At 41.1% G+C, this 20,820-nt stretch overlaps 1 protein-coding gene across 1 annotated transcript in view; it reads right to left on the bottom strand.

Moving 5' to 3' along the window:
• The window catches only part of CPS1 (carbamoyl-phosphate synthase 1), a gene marked incomplete at its 3' end in the record, with an annotated part of 97,636 nt that overhangs the window by 55,515 nt on the left and 21,301 nt on the right, over positions 1-20,820 (bottom strand). The window contains exons 7-19 of the mRNA XM_082483563.1: positions 17,919-18,008; positions 16,681-16,809; positions 15,786-15,892; positions 15,240-15,381; positions 12,728-12,805; positions 11,106-11,204; positions 10,304-10,399; positions 6,023-6,212; positions 5,285-5,442; positions 4,407-4,535; positions 2,198-2,342; positions 1,594-1,804; positions 343-541 (exon numbers count right to left, since the gene is read on the bottom strand). Of these exons, the coding sequence (XP_082339689.1) occupies positions 343-541; positions 1,594-1,804; positions 2,198-2,342; positions 4,407-4,535; positions 5,285-5,442; positions 6,023-6,212; positions 10,304-10,399; positions 11,106-11,204; positions 12,728-12,805; positions 15,240-15,381; positions 15,786-15,892; positions 16,681-16,809; positions 17,919-18,008 (1,773 nt within the window). The remainder of the gene's footprint in view (positions 1-342; positions 542-1,593; positions 1,805-2,197; positions 2,343-4,406; positions 4,536-5,284; positions 5,443-6,022; positions 6,213-10,303; positions 10,400-11,105; positions 11,205-12,727; positions 12,806-15,239; positions 15,382-15,785; positions 15,893-16,680; positions 16,810-17,918; positions 18,009-20,820) is intronic.

Raw genomic sequence — 20,820 nt, 5'->3', positions numbered from 1 at the left:
CTTGAAGTTATACTCTAATTAACTACCACTACAGAACCCCAAACAAAAAGAAACTCTAGGAGTCCTGTAGTGAGTGTTAAGAATGAAGTCAGCCTCAGGTGATCCAAAGTGGGTCTCTTCCCTTAAGAGTCAAATCATTTATGAATCCACACTGTGATATCAAAGATTACACACTCCTAACTCATTTCAATTAATTGCAGTACTGGATAAAAATCATTTGAGCTGAATAAATATCCTCAAAAGCCATTAGGTCCCCAAAGACGATAGATATTCTGAGAGTTTCTAGGAAAAAGAAATGACTTTCCTAAGCAGTGGGATAGAAGGGGAGAGTCTTGCACTCACCTCTCCCACACTCTTCATGGAGCTTCCAATCCGGTTGGACATATGCTGAAAACGGTCCAAATCCCAGCGGGGTATCTTGGTAACAATGTAATCCAGGCTGGGCTCAAAGCAGGCAGAGGTTTTTCCTGACACCACGTTCTTGATTTCTGGCAAGGGTATACCCAAGGCAATTTTGGCAGCAATGAATGCTAATGGATACCTGCCATAGAGGAAAGGTAGAGAATGGTAGAGTGGGAAGTACTTTGCTTCTGCAAATCCCAGGACTGGATCAAATTAAACAGATGTGAGGTGTTTCTTCCTCCTCAACACAATAGGAGGTTACTGTGCTCAAGCACAGCAGGGCCTGTCTAGCTTCCTGCCCCAACACATTATAGAGGTACCTACCTAGATCCAGGACTTGCTTTATTATCTGCAAAGCCACCATTTTAAATATGTGTCACACCCACAGTGAAACCACATAAACAGATGTTTTGCTCTAAGTCTGTCATCCAAAAAGAAAACAATCAAACACCCACTGTCCAACATCATGGCTTATCTCCAGACTTCTATGGCACTTCAACAACCACAAGAGTTGTTGAGAACTGCAAATTAGAGATTAATTTGTGCCTCTCAACAGCATCTGCAAAGTGCAATTAAGAAGCCAATTTTTAAACAGCCTGCTCTGACCATCCTTATCTTGATTAGTTTATGATTAGCCAACAAAACAAAGGCAGCTAGCAATACCATTTGCATCAGTCTGACAGACAGCTCATTAATAATTGTGTCCTCCGGGTCCCAGAGATGATTTGCAGCCAACATATGGATACAGTGGATATGCTTTGTAAGGACAGCTATTAGGCTCCTCCACACACATCTCCTGGGAGTTTTTCCATTTGTAGTAACAGCACCGTCAGGCTGGAATAGACCTGGAGGGCTCACTAACCCCTTCTTCCATCTCCCAGCAGGATCGTCTCTCCAAGGGTCAATCCTAGCAGATGCTGACAAGAACTGTTCTTAGAAGCTTCCCATGCAGAGCTCTTCCTAACAGCCAACTTCAGTCTTCCTTGCTGCAAATTAAGCCTGCACCTCCTTGTCTTAACTGCATGGAGAGCAGATGCAGGAACTCTTCTTCCTTGCAGCTGTCACATATTTAAATAATACACTAAACCAAGTCCCTTACTGTAAAATTCTCTTTTTCTGTTCTTCCCCCCTCAGTTTTTGTTTGTTCACTTGTTTGTTCTGTGGTGGTTTGTTTATTTTAAATAATCTTACCCTGTTGCCTTGGATGCCAAAGCTGAACTTCTCGAGAGTCTGGCATTAACTTCAATGATGTAGTACTCCAGGGAAGTTGGATGCAGAGCAAACTGGATATTACACTCTCCCACAATGCCCAAATGTCGGACAACTTTGATGGCACGATCCCTCAGCATCTGAAATTCCTCATTAGAGAGTGTCTGGCTTGGAGCCACTACAACAGAATCCCCTGTTTGTCACAAGGTAGCAGAGAAGGAAAATGAGAAACAGTTCAGCAGCAGTAAATTCTAGCCACACAGGTCACTTTCTTTACTAACCCATTGCCAATAGTGAAGTTACTATGGACATTCAAACCTGTGGATACAACAGTTGATGAGTAGCACAGACAGTTAGAGGCTCAGAGTTGGAAAGGCCAGGCAATCTTACGGAAAATGGGATCATCGGGGTAGGTTTAGCCTAACAGTATGTTTCACTCCCTAACTGGCTCCATCCAAGATCTGAAGAGTATTTCTAGAGCCCACTTCATGAATCGCAAAACTATGTCAGTAACAGCAGGCAGAAGGGTACTGCATAAAAAAGTTGATGAGCCATTTCCAGTGAGTCACCCTGTGCCCAAACCTACCTGTGTGGACTCCCATAGCATCAATGTTTTCCATATTGCAGACAGCAATACAGTTATCAGCAGCATCTCTCACAACTTCATACTCTATCTCCTTCCAGCCAACAACTGACTTTTCCACCAGAATTTGGTTAGTCATTGCAAATGCCTGGGAATATGTTAGGGAAAATGAACAGCAAGAAAGAGAACCTTATTATAAAATGTTCCCATATTTAAGACTTCTGAGATGTATCTCCAGACATCCCAGACAAACATGAAAATTGAAAGATGAAGATAAGCAAAGTTCATAGCATCAATGACGAGCACTCTATATTTCTCTTTTTTTGTTTTTTTGAAAAAAAAAAAAAAAGAATTAGCTTCATTTGAAAGGCAAGAAAATATTTATGTGATCTGATGGGAGAAAAGAGCATGTGAGCTTGCAAAGTCATATAAAAAAAAAAGACGAATATAAAAATATCTAAGGCTTCAATCATGCAACAGACACATGCTTTTGTTTGTGTATGTGGGTAGCCTCACAGACTTCAATAGGAGAACTCTGCAGAAAGCTAAATGACTAAGTGATGAGAAGTGTGGGTGCCAGCAAACTACGTAATTAATAGCACTAATAATGCTGCTTATCATTGGCATACTAACCAGAGGCAAGATTCGTGATTTATTCTTAAACTTGATCTTGAAAGCACCCCTCAGCAGAAGAGACAAAAATGAAAAATACAGTTTGTTGGTAAATGAGCATAATTTAAGTGAATAAATGGCCTTAATATTAGCAGATAAAAAACATTAATCAATTCTCACTTAAAATCCTAGAAAGTAACGGGCACATTATCAATCCAACCTTTAGCAAAGCTTCTTGTTTTAATGTTGCCCATGAATCAGTCTTCAGTCTGGTCCCCTCTGTATTTAACTCAAGCTGTTATTCAAATGTTGCCCTTAGCTCAGTTGCCAAACTCGCAAAGACAAAAAAAAAGAAAAAAATAGTTTGAGGAGTGGCACTTCACATCCGGCCTAAGCAGGCACTGAATTTGCAAGTGATGTAGTGGGAATACCTAACCACACTTGTAAAACAATCTACCCTGCTCCTGTGTTACTGTCTATTGCCTTCTGTCACTCAAAATGAGGAGAGTCAGGAGACATGAACTCAAGGCCAGATTACTCGAACCCATAGGTGTTCGGTTATCTGAATTATATACAATTCAGAGACCAGTGTCTGAAAATCTAGTTCACAGAACTGCTACAGATCTGGGTGAATTCTGCATGAGCTTGGGCAAGCAAAGTGTTTCCAACCTCAGACATCAATCTGTAAGATGAGGTTACTGCACTCACTGCCTCCTCCTGCATTTGTCAGTCCTGTCCACTGAGCCTCCCTGCAACAGACACTGCCCGAGCAGATGTTTGTTCAGCACTAAGCACACTGGACCCAAGTCTATTTGCATGAAAGCAGTGTGGAGGAATACAAAATGTCATTTTCACAAACATCTCTTACTGGCACAGCAGTATTTCTTTCTAGAGATACATGAAAGAATAAAAGGTTTAGCAAATCAGAAAAAGACAAACCCAAGAATTTTAGAGGTCAACTGATAGAGACTTATTTCCTAAAACTCTGCATTTTTTCCAAGGAAGAAAGCTTTTGTTTGTTTTCCACAATTATCTGTTTACTTTTCACAGCAAATTTATAAAAAACAATCCTAAATTTTCTACAGAAAAAGAGCAGTCTCTTTTTGACATCCACCTGCTGTCCCTGGCTATATTATTAAGTGTCATCCTATTAAATCTCTAGAAGAGGTTCTGACCTAGAAGAAAACTCTTCTTTAGACAGAAATGCAATAGAGGCACAAGCCTCCCAGATCTTCTGTCCCTGATACTACATTATCACTCAGCATTTCAAATGTTTCAATTTCCTTGACATCTTTCATGTGCCACTTACTCAAGAAAGTGGGCGAGTATAGTCCACTATGTTTCTTTTCAGACCAAAATTGCTGAAACACTTGCTCGACTTATGACTTGTTTCTCATGAATTTAATAGATCTGTCATTTAACCATTTTCATTACCCACATCAGTAGGAATTACAAAAAGTGGGCATTAGAAAGAATCAGAATGACATTTTACAGATAAGATGAAAGGTAGGGTATGTATGATTCCAGTGTCTGTGTAGAAGAATATCTAAGAAAATCAGATGTTCAGCTCTATTCCCAGTGCTTGCAATTGCAGACGTACCTTTGTACCAAGGTCCAGCAAACTTTCCTCATCAGGACATATGCCTGACCCCAGACCACCAAGGGCATAAGCAGAACGTATCATGACTGGGTAGCTAATCTTTTCAGCTGCCTTCAGAGCATCTTCAATCTTAAAGGAGAGGGGAATACATTTCAGAGATATGATAACAATTAAGCTGAATAAAGTCTTCACTTCTGGTTACACTGTTAACTGGAAATCCCATCAGTGAGACACTAAGCTGTCTGAAGATAAAATGAAAAGAATAAGTTGGCTGTGTAACATTGCTTCTTTGTTCTGCCAAACAGCAGAAAACTGGAATATGGACTCAAGGAGATGACTTCTGTCCTTACTTATATATGGACTTCCTTGCTGACTTTCCATGGACAATGTCCTTACCTGGTCTGTCTTCACAAACTTTAGCACAAAATAACCCCCTCCAACAAGACATCTAAACTCAAACAGGCCTTCCCACTGAACTAATTTTTTGTTTTCACATTCCCATCCTAAGAGGATTTCAGCATTGCTGGTTTTGAGGACCTGAAATCCTAAGTCTAAATGGCTTGTGCAAGATTTTTTTTTAAAAAAGTAGCCGCTGAAATATTATATATTTTTGTGCTGCAGCACAGAAGTCACCGCAACCTAATTTACTTTTCTTAACAGGTAAATTAGCTTATGCTTTCCAAGTGCTTAATTGCAATTTCCCTCTTTTTAAATCATGATGAACCAGAATCAGTCACTGCAGAGCAGTGGTGAAAGCATAGAAGCTACAGTATCCACAGTTGTATTCAGCTTTCACTCAACAAAACTAGAATATTTTTTTCTAATAATTCAAATGGACTAGCGTAATAGTAATCACATCTTCAAAAGCGTCTCATTACCGATTCCACTGCAAAGCTAGGAGCAATCTTTTCATTTAGCTCAGTCAGTTTATCGGAAAAAAGTTTTCTATCCTCTGTAGCCATGATGGATTCAACTGATGTACCTAGGACCTTGACACCATACTCCTGCAAGACTCCTTGCTTGAAGAGTTCCACTCCTGCAGAGTAAACAAAGCCACAGTTTTAAGGACTGATGGTAGATGAAGAAGAAAGTATTCAGAAGATATCTGATTAACTGACAACTTGTCTGGCCTCATCAAGAGCTAATTTTATTATTCTTTGTCAGTATTAGAACTCAGAACCATAACATGAAAGTTTCTGTCCTCGAATCTATGAAGCCTGGAATATTAGTAGAGTTACTGCTTGGCCATCATCTGCAACACAAAATAAAGCAGTGCAGTTGGATACTGTTGCAAGAAGCTAAATGAAGCTAACTTTTCCTTTTGACCTCTGCCTCAAAGTGGTCTGAATATCCCCAATCCAACTATGACTAAGACTTAAGCTGAAAAGCAGGCTATATGAATGAAAGTATCAAAACTAGCAACTAGATGTTATGTTCACAGCTTAGTAATTACTCACTCCCCCATGGTCAGTATCTCTGCCTGTATCCCTTAGTAACCTGGGCAACACATCAGGCACATGGGTCTTGCATGTCTGCACAAATAAAGTCTGCTGAACACGTGGTAAAAACCATGAGTTAGCCTGCAAGGAGTGCCAAGGTGCCTGTATCGTACTCACCACAGTTGAGAGCAGTCTGGCCACCCATCCCCAGAATTAATCCATCAGGACGCTCCACCTTGATGACCTCTGTGACAAACTGTGGAGTGATGGGGAGGAAGTAGACAGCATCAGCCTGCTTTAAGCCAGTCTCATTGGTCTGCACTGAAGCAATATTGGGATTCATCAGGACAATTTTCACATTTTCTTCCTGAAAAATGAAAATCTGCATTAAAACGAGCCACACGTGGAAGAAGATCCAACAGCAGCAAGGAGAGATAGAGTTCAACAAGCAATTCACCAACAGCAGAATTTAGAAAGCCTGTTTCCTTATGTACTCTCCCATAAGGGATTTCTGGTATCTTGTACCAGGCTGAGCTAACACCAGTTCTTTACTTTCGTGCCTGTACCTGTCTGTGAATCTTGAGAGAATGGAGATTCCCCACCTGATTCAAAAATTTGGATAAAATTGTTTAACACATTTAGGAGTTACATAGGGGAGACAGGAACAAACTCCAACATAATCATGTCTGTGTTCTGTTGAAAGCCAGACTAAAAGTGACAAAGAAAAAAAAATTAATCAAAACCCAATCTTTTCTCACCAAGCAGAAGGTCTTTGATCACTGGTGTTCAGGTAGTTCTCAGATTTTTGTACCAACTAGTAACAGTACAAGAATACCATTTTTTGTGTTGACTTTCCAAAAGATGCTTTAATTTTCCTGGTGTTATCACTTTAAAAATCTTGTCCCATAACTTTTTTTTTTTTTGATATTGCACATACTAAAGACAATCTCTGTCTCTATAAGCAAGACAAAGGTTAGCCAAAACTTCACACTGTTTTTTCTGTCACACATGAGAAACTGAGATAGAGTGATAATAAAGTGTATCTGTTTCCTGCTATACCAATAGGAGTTTTGCTACTCTTTTGGCTACAGACAGAAATTTCAGTACAGTTTGCTCAATAACAGAAAAGTCTGAGTCAGAGCTGGGCAGATCAACTCTCCTCACTTTTATAATATTAGTGGGTAATGAGGAAGCCAACCAAGTTTTGCTGATAATGATGAGACCAGAATGTGGCCAAGCTTAAAAAAACCACATCAACTGCAAGCAGACAAAAAACAACGTATTACTGCTTTGCTGAAAAGGTGGACTGGGAAGTGCAAAGGCTGTGGCCTCATTTTTATAGGAACTCATTCTAATCTCCATCAACTTCTTGTAAGGCAATAAACTTCTGCAAACAAACCAACCCTTTGCAAACAATGCTAATTATAGATGCAAAATACATTTTAAGAGAAAGATTTGCTATATAGAAGTTGCGGAGGTTAACAAACAACAATGACGACTCTCATTAAAAACAGGAATTTGATGATACTAAAAAAAAAAAGAGTAAAAAGAAACAGGAAATAGGTTGGTAGACCAAGTCAGCCATTCCTCGAGGAAATGCTATGGAAGTGTTGCTGGGACCAGTACAGAAATTGCCATTTCCCCCCAGTTCACAATAAGGATGAAAATGCCATAGGTTTTTTCTGTGTTTCTTTAAAATTTGTGATTTCTTGACCCACTGGTTTGGGGGAACAAATATATAGCTCACCTGGATAGCAGTGGGATTCTCACTAAGTGCTTTGACTGCTCAGTTCAGGTGTTGGATATTTCTTCTCTTTCCTTTGATAATTTAAAATACTGCCTTAAAGACTGGCTGTAAATCTCTGCTGACCCTTTTTCCCCATGAAAAATTGGATTTTTTTTCACTGAAGCACACTTCCCTTGGAAATGTGTGGAACAGGGGAGCAAAAGAAGAGATAAAATCCTTACGGAAAATATTTTGGATTTAGACAAATGGCCCCAAACTGGGTAGTTTTCATGGTAGTACCAAGGTAAAAAGAGTAGATCTCTAGCCAAAACATTCTTCTCTAATAAATGTATTCAGAAATTCTGTTGTAATGAATGGGGGAGGGAGAGGTATATCACTTTCCAACAAGCTGGGGTGTATGTCCATCTCAGCCCTTTCTTTCCTACTTATCTGGGGCAAGGCGTCTTACTGCCCAGTTAGCAGTGATGAGGAAGATAATTAATGAAAGAATTAATGCTCACTGTGCTAAGAGAGACACATTTTGGTGATATCACATCTTCTGGCCCAATTGTTCAAAACTTTATTTTTTAACCCACATGCTGTTTGCCCTTGCAACCCTTTCCTTTTTAATTTTTTATAAGCACATAATACTCTGTGCAACAGCCTCCCATCCTGATTGGAGATCTTTGTTACAACTTGAAACAGTGGGATTCATTCCTCTTTTTGTGTAATATCCACCTGTATTCAGACCAGTTGGGAGAATTCCCACAGCAAGTAATCCAGAAGGTGTTTTGGGTGACCACAAGCCAGTCTGTTGTTCACAGATGCTTCTAGGTCTTGTTCTTCAGAGGATGTTCCTGCCTTTGATGAACATTCTTGCAAATATAAATTCACTGACTGGGGAAGTTCCAGCTCCACAAGATTCTAGTCTTTAAAAGAGGCACCTATTTAACTGTATAGGACTGAACATCAACAACAGCACCTTCTTATAATGAATCAACAGCCAACAGACTACAAAGAACAGCAGTACATAGCAGAATGAATCAGAACATCCAGCAGTGAGAATCAATGTTGATTATTCAAAAAAAAAAAAAAAAAGGGGGAAGAAGTCTAAAGGGAAAGAAATGTCTGTTGTCTCCTGTTAACTGTCCCTGTTCTCTCCCACCCATGCTCTGCAGCTTTCCCTTGGCAGGCACTGACCAAAAGCCTCCTCTTTCACATGCAACAGTAAATCACTCTGCCAGAGGCAAGGTCAGAAAGTGTAAGCACAGCTGCTGGAATGGCTGATTAGCTTGCAGATCAGAGCAGCTGGCTGGTGGCCACAGGAAGGGAAAGGGCACTGTAGGAAGTCAAGATAGGGAGATTTATCATTAAAAAATCCACTTTCTTCCACAAACTGGAGCTGAGTTTGAAGGACAAAACAGAAAAAAAGGGAGAGAGATGCCTCCTTTCCAACTCAGGTCATTATCTGAACGCACCAACTCTGGGATCCTCCACTCCTAACTCATTCTTGTTTTCTTGATGACATAGCCAGTTTGAACTAGTAGCCAGCAATAGCAATACAGGACACACAAAAAATATATATCATACAAGATGTGTTGTAACACCAGGACCAACCCAGCGAAACCCAGATTATATTTAAGATTACTGTAATGGATTTTTTTGTTCCTGACTCCAGGGTCAGCACAGGAATAGAATGGCCTTGAAGCCAGAACAGTCTCGGAGCTGCTCACAATCATCACCTCATCTCAAGGCAGCTGCTACATCTGCTCTGAATCTGTCAGACAGACCTCTACAAGCTTCTTCACATGAGGTTAGACTTGAACTAGGGGGGCCAGGTACCTGTTACATTACCAGTAATAACCCCATCACAGGAATACTGCTATGCTTCTACACCTAGCTTTTCCCCTAACATCCTTTCTATGTGCTTTGCAGTTTTGCAGCGTGAAACAGCCAGAGCAAATTAGACCCCCAAACCCACCACGTGAGCGCACTACGCAGGATGCTTCAGCACAAGCACCATTTTAAATATGTGTTTCTCAGGCACATTCAGAAGTACACATGCATTTTTGCTTGCTTCAGAATACTACCTCCAGAATACCCTCCAGTCTTCAGAAAGGGAACATCAGAAGCCGGGTAATAAGTTTACCATTCAAAATTCATCCAAAGGAATGACTTTTCATTCACTCCTTTCAAGATTACAAATCTATTCTGGAAACAAAACTTGGCATATATGAACTTTTAAAAGTTCATCCCATTTAAAATAAACATCATTCAGAAAAACTCCCTTGATAAGGGGTTCAAAATCTTTTGCATAACTGTCTCAACAGCAGCCAACCATTCAGCTGTTGTTATTATTTGCCTACCTTGCAGTGTCTTGGCATATCACAAAAATTCCAGTAATTTCAGCTCAGGTGTAGCTGACCATATTCCTCCCCTTCATCTCCATTCAATGTGACAAGCCTGGAGTGACCAGTCATACATCACAAATAACAAACTGCTTGATGACTGCAATGGAAACCTTGAGAATGTCTCTCTTCGGAAGCTAATTGTGAGTGGTTAACTCATGTCATTCAACCAACAAACAAAAAAAAAAAAGTCTAAATTTTCCTACAGCTATTTATTCTTACCAGCTTCCCTGCCCCAGTGATACCATAGTTGGATGGTCATATTTAGCAGTAAGAAGAGAAAGTAAATTATATTAGATTATTATTTGGAGAGTATCCTCTCACCTTCATGGCTTTCACAGCCTGGGATCCAGAGTAATCAAATTCCCCTGCCTGACCGATCGACAGACCCCCAGATCCTAGAATGAGAACTTTGGAGACCTAAAAGTGTGAAACAGCATGAAAAAAATCAGTCCCCATGGTAGCAGATATTGAAATAACAGAGACTGTGCAGCACTGAACAGCCTCTAATTACAAAACATAAGTCCTAAAAAGAGAAGAAAAGTCACCTTCAAAACCACTGCAGTTTTAGTTCTAAAAATATTTCTACCGGACTGCTCCCATGTACCTCTGGTTAGAGGAACACATGACTTATGCATAGGACATACAATAAACGTGTTAATTGTATCAAGTGTTTATAGACAACCATGCCTCATTTTGGCTGCCCACAAAGTCCAGCTGCCTTCTAAGATAGCAAAACTGTATGAAATTCAGCTCACGCTAGGAATTTCAGACTTATTTGCTAAGCAACAGAGCATCAACATTATGCTGCTACCACAAAATCTCATGGTCAGATTATCCCAGGGCACCTCATGTACTGCTATGAGAGTACCTTTCCTGGGAGAACTACAACGAAAAAAAATATGTGAAACATCAGATCTTAAAACTTTCTCAAAGAAAAGGGAGTTAATAGCACAAGAGGCTCCCAATGACTGTGAGACAGGCAGCTGACAGGCCTTTTGTAAGCAAAGCCTCCTTTGGCTTCCATGGTCAGCTTTTTGTACAATTTTTTACTGTAGGTTCAGTAGGAATTAACTAGCTCCTAGCTTCACTGACAAGCATGAATAACGAGTACCTGTACACTGACCTCCACTCTGGAAGCTGTTGCTCCAGCCTTGGGCAGGACGGAGAAAATAGTAGTGCCTTTCCCTCTCTTCACCAGTGAAATAAATGAATCAAACAGGTACTAGGAAAAACAAACATGTGTATTTAAGTGGAATTAAATAAATACAAAGCAAAGAAGGAAAAACCAGGCCATTTGTGAACTCAAGCTATCAGTTCTGCTCTGCTGCTTTCAGAAGGCAGGTTTACACCATCAGAGAAAAGGGGATCCTTATTTGAAATTTATTTAACAAGTTTGACATATCTGACAAAGCTGCATTCAAGAAAGTGAGGTCATATCAGGAAGAAAACACATATCAATCATGCCTGTGTGCTCTGCTTGTATATGGCTGGCAGTGTAATGAATGAGCTTGCATTAAAAGCTAAAATACAGAAGACCATACACTTAACTAGCTCAAGGGAACCATCTGGAACGGGACTTGCTACAGAGCTGGGATCTGAACAAGTGTATATATAAACATCAGTTGTGCTAAGTATTGTCCTTCCAGAGGACATCCCAGATCAGCTGTGAGAAAAGTGTTCTCCATCCAGGCCAGGCAGGGGAGGCAGTGTCACCACCACTGGCATGCATGCAGCTGCAGACAGTGGGACAGGTTCCTCACTTGATCCCACACTTGCAGAGTTTCTGTCCACATGGCCCCTGCAGCTGGCTGCTGGGAATCACCTATGGAAGAAGTACAGATGGGTCCTGCAAGCCTAGCAGGATAGGCACTATGTTATCAAACCCATCCCAGCAGTGGAAGTGCACAGACTTGGAAAAGACACAGCCGAGGGTTGTTTTCAGTTCTCTGAGATTCCCTAGTCAATCAGATTGCTAGGAAACTTCTTGATATCAAGAGATTTACTTGCAGGTTTAATCAACATCATCAAATTAAGATTAAAATAAGCACTTCTATGTATTCTTCCATCTTCCTCTCTCAAGAAATGCTAAATAGTTTATTTATGTTCAGACATGCCTTCTCTGCCCTCCACATCCCCTGTTGCTGCTTAGTCATACCCTGTGACTACGCAACCAGTTGTTGAAGAATTTGTGCGAAGTCACAGATGGGGGATTAAAATTTCATTTCACTTAGGAGAACCAGAGTGAAGAAGTGTGAATCCATTTACATAACTCTATAGTAATTATAAAATTTGAAAGTGGAACTAAAATGTATTAAAAAGTTAATGATTTTATTACAAAGCATCTGGCTAGTATTTTTTTTTCTGTTAAGATAAAATCCTTTTCCTTTTGCAATCACCCCAGGTACAAGAGATTTCAGCCTGATCCTGCAAAGGCTTAAGCACTTCAGTAACTTCCAACACACAAATAATCCCACCAGGACTCAAAGCATACACATCATATGAATGGAATCATTGATCCAAAGCACACAGAAGTCAATAGATGCCTTGCTGCTGATCGTAATTAGCTGTGGATCAAGCTAAGCAGACACAAGCCTATGCATGACTGGGCCCCCTGTTAGGATCCCGACATTTCCAAAACCAAGATTTAGGACCATCACCAACATAAAGACTCATCACTATAGCTGATACAATTCCGTACTCCCTAGGCCATCTGAAAGCAAGCCCAGATCAACTCTCATACAATACCTCTGTGTCTCTTGGCCCAGGATTTGCATCTGGGTAGAACTGCGCTGTGAAAATTGGTCTGGTCTCATGCATAATTCCCTGCAGGAGTAAAAACAATAGTCTTAGACACCTCCTTGCAAGCGGGCAAGAGAACAAAAAGCCACACCTTAGCCCTGTAAAGCACAGAAGGCCAAAGGGCTGGGGTTTCTCTAGGGGCTGCCAAATTTACACCCATTTCATTCCCAGTCTTCAAACAATGTCTTATCTGAGAGACTGAGCCTCTTGCTTTTCTGCTAATGCTCCAATGCCCACTGAGCTGTGTGTGGTCAAGAAGCATAGTGGAGACATCACTTTGACTGTAACAGCAAACACTATTAAGTTGTAAGCACTTAACAGAGCAGATAGGCTAGTCTCCCTCCAGAGGTAATCCTGGACCATGCAGAGAAGAAAAACATATATGGCAAGAAAAGACCATCTTGGACAAGGCTGTTATGGAATTAATGGTTTTACCACTCTCATCTGGTTGGTTCTGTTACAGGAGAGATGGATTTGGGCCACGCTCTTTACTTCCATAACTCTAAATACTGACACATGCCTTGCAGTGCCTTGCAAATGATCTCTGCCCTGGGTCGTTGTCAGGCCTGTGATGAAGTGGGACCACTGCTCTGGACAAACAATAGCTATGAAGGACCTAAAGTGAGTTTGGAAACAGTGCTTTTAGCTTCAGTTGGAGCCAGGAAAAACAGACGTCTCATTTGTATGGCCTGATGGCACCAACCAGTGTGGTCCACTGGGAGACTACCCTGTAGCTGTCATTGCTTACGGCCCCCAATTCCAGATGGAAGTAGAGAAGTCCCTGAAGAGGCAATCCAGGAAAAATTCTGATACAACCTGCTTCCCTTAGGAATGGACAAAGGAGTCCCAACAGCTCCTGTAGAGCAATGGTGCCATCCAGATCTGCAGGGTGGGATGCTGGGATAGGATAGGGATGAGAGATGAGTACTGACCACAGCTGATCCATTATGGTATGAGTTTCTGCCCTCAGAGTAAAGAATGTCATCAGTCTGTCACATTTTCCCTGAATGCTCATGTTACTTCTAATTACATGCAAATATCTTTAAAAAATATCCGCTCCATGGCTTGTGAGTATTTGCAAACCTGTATTGGGCCTGTCCAGCTGTGATAGGTCAGCTCAGTCACAATAAGTGTTTTTTTCTCTTTCAAACAGAAAAATGCAACAGACTGCACATGAAAGTATATCTAACCCTGCTCTTGTTTGTGCACCCCATGTTAAGAAAACATTGCTTCTTGTCCCTCTCTATCTATGAAGGTTTAGGAGACTGATGCTGCTTTGGGGCTCACTGAAAAGAATGTCATACTTCTAAATCCAGAAGACTCGTGTCCAACCTTATCATCAGCTTTATGCAAAAGCACCATCACATTTGTCTCCAATCTTCAGCTAAAGCAAACATGAAAGGCCTGGCGATGAAAGGGTTCAGTTGTTAAGCCCAGCTAAAACAAACTCATTTCAAAAATTGAACCAAACAGATCCAAATTTTCTTATCAATATCTTGTTTGGTAACATTTGTCTCTGTTTAGATACGTCTGCAAGGATAAAGAGGAAAGCAACTGACAAACAACAGCCTTATTCTAAAACCATCAGTTGGAAATTACTGCAAAGTATAGCCAGAATATGCCAGAACAGCACTGTTCAATCTGCCAGACTTGATGTGGGGCATTTATACAAAACAATAGAGAGGCATATTCCTGTGGGGGAAATTGCTTTTGAAAATACCTTCTTTTCAATGATTTTCCGATAAATAACAAGACTTCACTGACTTGTACAACACTGGGTCTAATGGACAAGATTTAATATGGGCAATTACAAAAGCCCAGATCCGTCTCAATGTCTTGTCTGACCTTGTCAAAACTGAGCTATGGGATATTGTTTTCCTTCCTATGCTTTTCCATGTTCAGTTGTGAACTACCAGAGGCCAGGCGTTTTTAAATTTTTTTTCCTTACATGGACGTCACTTGACATGAGACCTCTACGTTAGATTCTGTAAGTTGTTCTCTCAAGGTAACTGCCTCTGTCCCTCTCATGACTTTAGTCCTTGGAATTCTATTTACAATAACAGACCAAATTAGACTGCAATAATCTTTTTCTGTGCAGGCAACATAACACCAACACAACAAAACAGTTACACAGGCTAGGGCACCTGCAGCACAAGCCTTAAGACAACAGTAACTGAGTGAGCACCACTAATGGCAGGGAAATCACAGAAGTTAATAAGGCAGGGAAATCATAAGGTCACTGTTGCCATCCTACACTTGGGCTAGTATGGAGAACAGTGGCAATGGTTCACTCCCTTTTGAGGTGTAAGGCAGGGCCCCAAGCAAAGTAGATCATCAAGTTTAGTCCTGAAAACTTACTGTAATCTGACAGCAAGCTTCCAGAAGGTGAAATAAAGTGAGACAGAGTCTTTGCTCACTAAAGCTTGCTATGTGCAGTATCTGGAAAGCATAAGCTCACCTCATTCGTTTGATCATTGGCATTCACAAAAAGAGGTTTCCAGCCAGGTGGGAGGGTAGAGCTGTCGATGGCATAACTGTGGTTCTGAGCAGTGATGACAGCCTGTCCATTCACTGCATTCAGGACAGGCTGGTTCTGTCCTCTGAAAAAGAAAGGATCAAAGAACAGGGGACGGAATTGCTACATGTGTCTAAATGCCACAGTTAGGAAAAGCTGATAACTGTGGGGCTACACATAGCAGTTCAATAGTAGCTGTTCAATACTGTCAGCGAATCTCAAAATGATAAGTCCTAGGAGAAACTTTGCTGTCCTTCAGTTTGAAGGGGATCAATTACATTGCATACTTTCAAAATACCCTCAAAAAAAGCAATGTATGACATGGCAGTTTACATTAAAAGCAAGGAGAATGGCTGGAATGAAGAAGTAATGTTACCACCATGCTAGCTTCCATTAAGGCAGTTCAGAAGCAAAGCACTGTTGCTCTGAGGCCTCTTACAACACTGAGCAGGTCAATCTGGGCCCTAGGAAGCAGAAGAGCTGCTGCACCTGTTGGCCATCTGCATCTTGTAGGAAGTAGCTCCGGCTGCTATTCCAGTGATTAGATTCCCCATGCTAATTCCAAATAAGGGCTCTGGGCGATTGCTCTCCAGGACCTGAAATGAAAAGGTTTTCAAGAGATACTGGAGTGTCTCTGTTCAGCAATTCCAGCATAAACCATGCTAGTTCCCTCACAGTAGCCACACAGACTTGGGAAAAAGCTGAATGCAAGGGTGGCAACTGCCTGTAAAGGAAAGTTTCGTCCTCTCCTCTGCTCCAGAGGGAAGCCTCAGAGGACAGCTTGGTGTCTCGGTCTACTTGAGGGGAATAAGCAATGACACTCTGCATCACAGATATTTCGTGCATGACATTATTTCAAATAGGAGCACTGTGAAATCAGGGCTGTTCTTTCATAAGGCCACAGAGGTTCTGAAAGAGCAGCAGGTACTTTAAGGCACCGGTTGGGTAATTGTGGTAATCATGCTTACTATGTATTGTTCACCAAGGTCTTTACAGCTTTATTGCAAATACTGGTCTGGAGACAACTCCCAGTGGATCATGATGTGATTAAATAAGCAAAACTCTGATTCTATACTTTGTTGCACTTTATATTCACAAATACAATTGCATTGCACTAACACAATCTGTATTACATCTTCTGTTGACCATTTTGCAGTAGGGGTGTGTGTGTGCTAATTTGGGAGCTCCAGACCTTCCCAGCGCCGAAGGACCCTGGAGGCTGTTGGTCTTGACAGGCAGCCAAAATGACTGAATGACATCTTAACATGTTATGATATCATAATACTCATTAACATGAATAACATAACATGTTAGTAGAATCAACTGTTTAGATTTCAGGCACTTAAAAAAAAAGAATCATTGGCTTATGGCTGTTACACTGTACCTTTCTGACATTCTGAATCACCTCCTGGGCCTTCATGGGATCCCCTGGACCTCCGGAAATTATAAGCCCATCATAATCCATACTGGTGAAATCATGGTCCCATGGAACCAAATGCACTTCTGCACCTCGCTGGGAAAAAATCAAGGGAACAAGAAATGAGGGGAAGAGAGGAACAAATAAGTTTGTGTCAGGAGGTTGTTCTCATGCTCTCATGTCGCAGAGGTTGAGTTTGGATTTCAGTCATTGCTTTGCCAGGGACAATAATGAGGCTTCTCTCCACTATCTGCCCAGATTATTTTCACAAAACTGGTAGACTCAGTCTCTTTGAGCCACCTCAGTGTTTTTCAAGTTTGTCTGAAATTCACTAATGAGATCAAAACTTACTAATGGAATGCAAAATAAGTGTGTATGCACACACGTAAAATACGTTCACTTTTACACAGCACATTCATCCTAACAGCTAAAATAAGGCTGCACAGCCTCATTCTATGACATGCCAAAAACAGTTCTGCACATCAACAATGGGACGAACATCCACATTAACTGAAAAACAGAAACAGGGAAACCCTGTACATCTAGAGAATGAGAGGCCACTGCATTCATTCCTCCTGTATGCCTAGAGAAGAAAGGTCTGCTACACCACTGTGCTAAGAACAGGAGAAGATTTTCACAGAATCATAGAATTAAAAAATAACTCAGGATGGAGGGACCTCAGGAGGTCATTGGGTCCAATCCCTGCTCAAAGCAGGGGTAACTTCAACTTTAGGGCAGGTTGCTGAGGGCATTGGTCAGTTGAGTTTTCAGCACCTTCAAGGACAGGAGTTCCACAACCTTTCTGGGCTCATGTCAGCCATTCGCCACCTTCAGTGCAAATTTATTTATTTATTATTTATTTATTTGTTATTTATTTATTATTATTTATTTTTGACAATGCTGGGTTGACCTTCCTTGGTTGTTCTTTAGAGAGACAGTGGCTTGTCTTTTTAAAGCTCACATGCTAGGAATTCTCATGGCTGAGAGGTTGCTGCACAGGTTCTCTTCCTTACCCCCTCAATACAGGGTACCATGTTCAGAAAACACCTCCCAGTCCATAAAAACCATCCTAAAAATTGTACCTCATTTTAGGAGGGAAACTGCTACTAGAATGGATGTGTCCAGGCAGAAGGAAGGATAATGAATACAAGCGAGGTTTTTGCCAAAGCAAAACAAGAGATGAAGGACATAAAGCACTGACCTACCTTTACCAGCAGACGGACAACGTTGTGCTTCAACCCACAGTCGACAGCTACAACTTTAACTGGATTCCCTCTGCCATAAACCTTTACTTCCTATAAAAAGACAGTCCATGCTGTAAATGACAATCACCCTCTGCTCCCAAAACACAGGGAAGAGGAGTAGAACAACTTTTCACCAACATGCAGTAACTGGTACTTAACAATCAATTTACATAGAAATCTCCAGAAGTACTGCAGACATTAGTGCTTCCTTCATTTTTTCTGTGAAAGTAGAAGTTTTAATGCTCTTTTATATACTGTTGATTACAGCAGTAACAGCAATCCCTAAGAAATCACTTGTTTCCATAGCTAATGACAAGCTTTTTTCCTGTATTTCACCTCATTAGCAGTGAAGCAGCAAGCCAGTTCTCACAGATTATTGCAGCCCAAGAGAAATGCCAGAAAGATTTTGAGAGATTTTCAGCTGAAGTGAAGTTATCCTGCTGATGTCAGTGGAGCAAGGCTACTTCACGCCAGCTACAGGTCCATCACATTGAACACCACTCTGACCCTCTAGTCACAGTAAGACCAAAGCATGGAGTTATCCTATGACTGACCTCTAGTGCATCACAGTACAGACCAGGCCAAGCATGCCACTGAGAATGACCTATGTTCTTAAGGACCTGACAGTTTTACATATCAGACAATACTTCTCCTCCTCTTTCAGTTGCTGTTCCTTAACCCATTCCACAAAGTTAATTGTAACCAGTCCCAAATCTGTACCATTATGTTTTGTACACCCACTTATCTGTTGGTCGCATGCATGCATGGAAGCATGGAAGACAGTGAAGTCAAACCACTGTATGTTACATGGGCCTTCATGCTGCAACATGCAGACATATTGACAGACAGCTGTAGCCCTGACGTAAGGTTATTTATGGACAGCTTCTTTCTATGGACAGCTTGCTGAATTATATTGCTTGTTACATGACTGCAGGTAGCCCCAGGCTGGCATGCAATTCATCAACAAGCACGTAAGGCAGCCTTCTTCCTTACAAAAACAAACTCCATGCTTACCTTTAGTTATGGTCAGCTTCTGAAAGCTGATACTGGTAAGTGTACTTTATCCAAAGGGCTTTTCTCTTGTGCAATACACCACAGTGTAACACAAAAAAAAAAAAAAAAAAAAAAAAAAAAGGAACTCCCTTTTAATCAGCTTCCCTAGCACTCATATTTCACAGCTGCTCCCCTTTATGAAAAGATGCTAAAATCCATGCCCAATATGCCCAGGTGACCAACTGAATCTTTTCATAGGAGGATTACGACCAGCCAGAAGGAAAAATATCCCCTCTACAGGGAACCCAAGATGAAGTTTATTAGCAGAATATTACAACTCCTCCTTCTGCATTATCCTAGCTCAGTTCTTGTTTTAACTTTTATCTTCTCAATGATAAGATGAAGAGATCTTAGGATGCAAGAGAATGTCCTATGTAAGAACAGCTCTAATAATCATAAGTGACTTACTGCCATGTCAGGAGCAAGGATGGAAGAGATGGGGTACAAGGAGCCACCTCCCTTCACTACAAGGGTTCGAGCTGCAACACATGAACCACCAGTGGTCCCTAATCCACCTTTGAGGACATGACTCAGCACAGAGCCACTAGTGTTACTACTGCTGTTGCAATTCCTGCTATGTAATTTGAAAGGTGATTTTTGTATTGGAACATATCTTGTAGTTCACACTACATAATCAGATGGCAAAGTACCCCACGATCCCTTTTTGAGAATGAGTAGAATGGAAATCATATTGAAACTGTGTCTTGTTAGATCACTCAAGACTTCTGATATGTAGCTGTGCTTGACATCAAATATGACAGTATCTTCACAGTCACTAATGCAAGTGGATTCTAATTCCACAGTCCATGGTGGAACTGTATCGCTGCACAGGAATTGTACTGGTCTTCTACCTGCTGTCTTTCAGGATTCTGACAAATGGGTTTCAAAAATCTCAAGAAGAGTGCCCAGTTCTCACCGAAATGATCTTAATGTCATGTGCCAGATTCCCTTAAGAGTAACCCGGCCTCCTTTTTGAAAGGGCTTTTGGAGACCTCTCAATTCCTCACAACATCCATACTTAAAAATCTCCAAGACATTATGAAGCAATGATCTCCCTCAAGGGTTCTCCTTGGCTCTTCTAATGGCCAGAGAGAGTTGCGGGATAGAACCGTTTTGAGGTACTTTAGTTACTTCATTCTCAAAACTCTTCCCTATCCAATTAATTAGACTACAATTTGTTACACCATTTCCTTCAGCAGCAAGACTGATTTTAGGTGCTGCTGTTTTCACAACCCTTCCCCCAGTTCTCACACTTATTATTCTTCTGTACCACAGAGCATTGACCCCTGCATCTGGCCGAGAGTATGTCTAGACAGAAACCAGACTGGGAACTGGATCAGAGAACTGTTAAAATATATTCCCTCTAAAGCCAGAGGATTTCCCTCATTTTTTCACTGCACAGCCCATAAAAAATTGTCCCAGTCTGAAAGAATGATGTGGGAAGGCTGCGAGCCAGCAGTCAGGGAGAGTAGAAACTCCTGCTAGCAACAGTGTTGAGAACAAAAAGAGTATGTGGGGCTGTATGTGTGGATAGAAGTCACCTTTTAGCTTCAAGTGGTTAAATACCTCTCATCTGGTTTGGGACCCTGACCATCACATGCACCAAAATACATCTCCGGCAAACGTTCCCGCAAAATACTGGCAGTTTTCTACATTCCCTGCCCTGTATAGGCAGTGTTACCAAATAGAGTCTGTATCACTAACATCTAAAGAAGCAGGGGGAAATAATAAAAAAAAAAAAATCAATCACTCCTAATGTACAATTGATAAGCAGATTCCTGATCTTACTGTATACTGATTTACATGAAAA

Source organism: Vanellus vanellus, assembly GCF_965231255.1.
Source record: "Vanellus vanellus genome assembly, chromosome: 5".
In the NCBI taxonomy this organism is placed as follows: domain Eukaryota; kingdom Metazoa; phylum Chordata; class Aves; order Charadriiformes; family Charadriidae; genus Vanellus; species Vanellus vanellus.
Note: the sequence above shows the minus strand (reverse complement) of the source record. Positions and strands in the feature narration are given on the sequence as shown.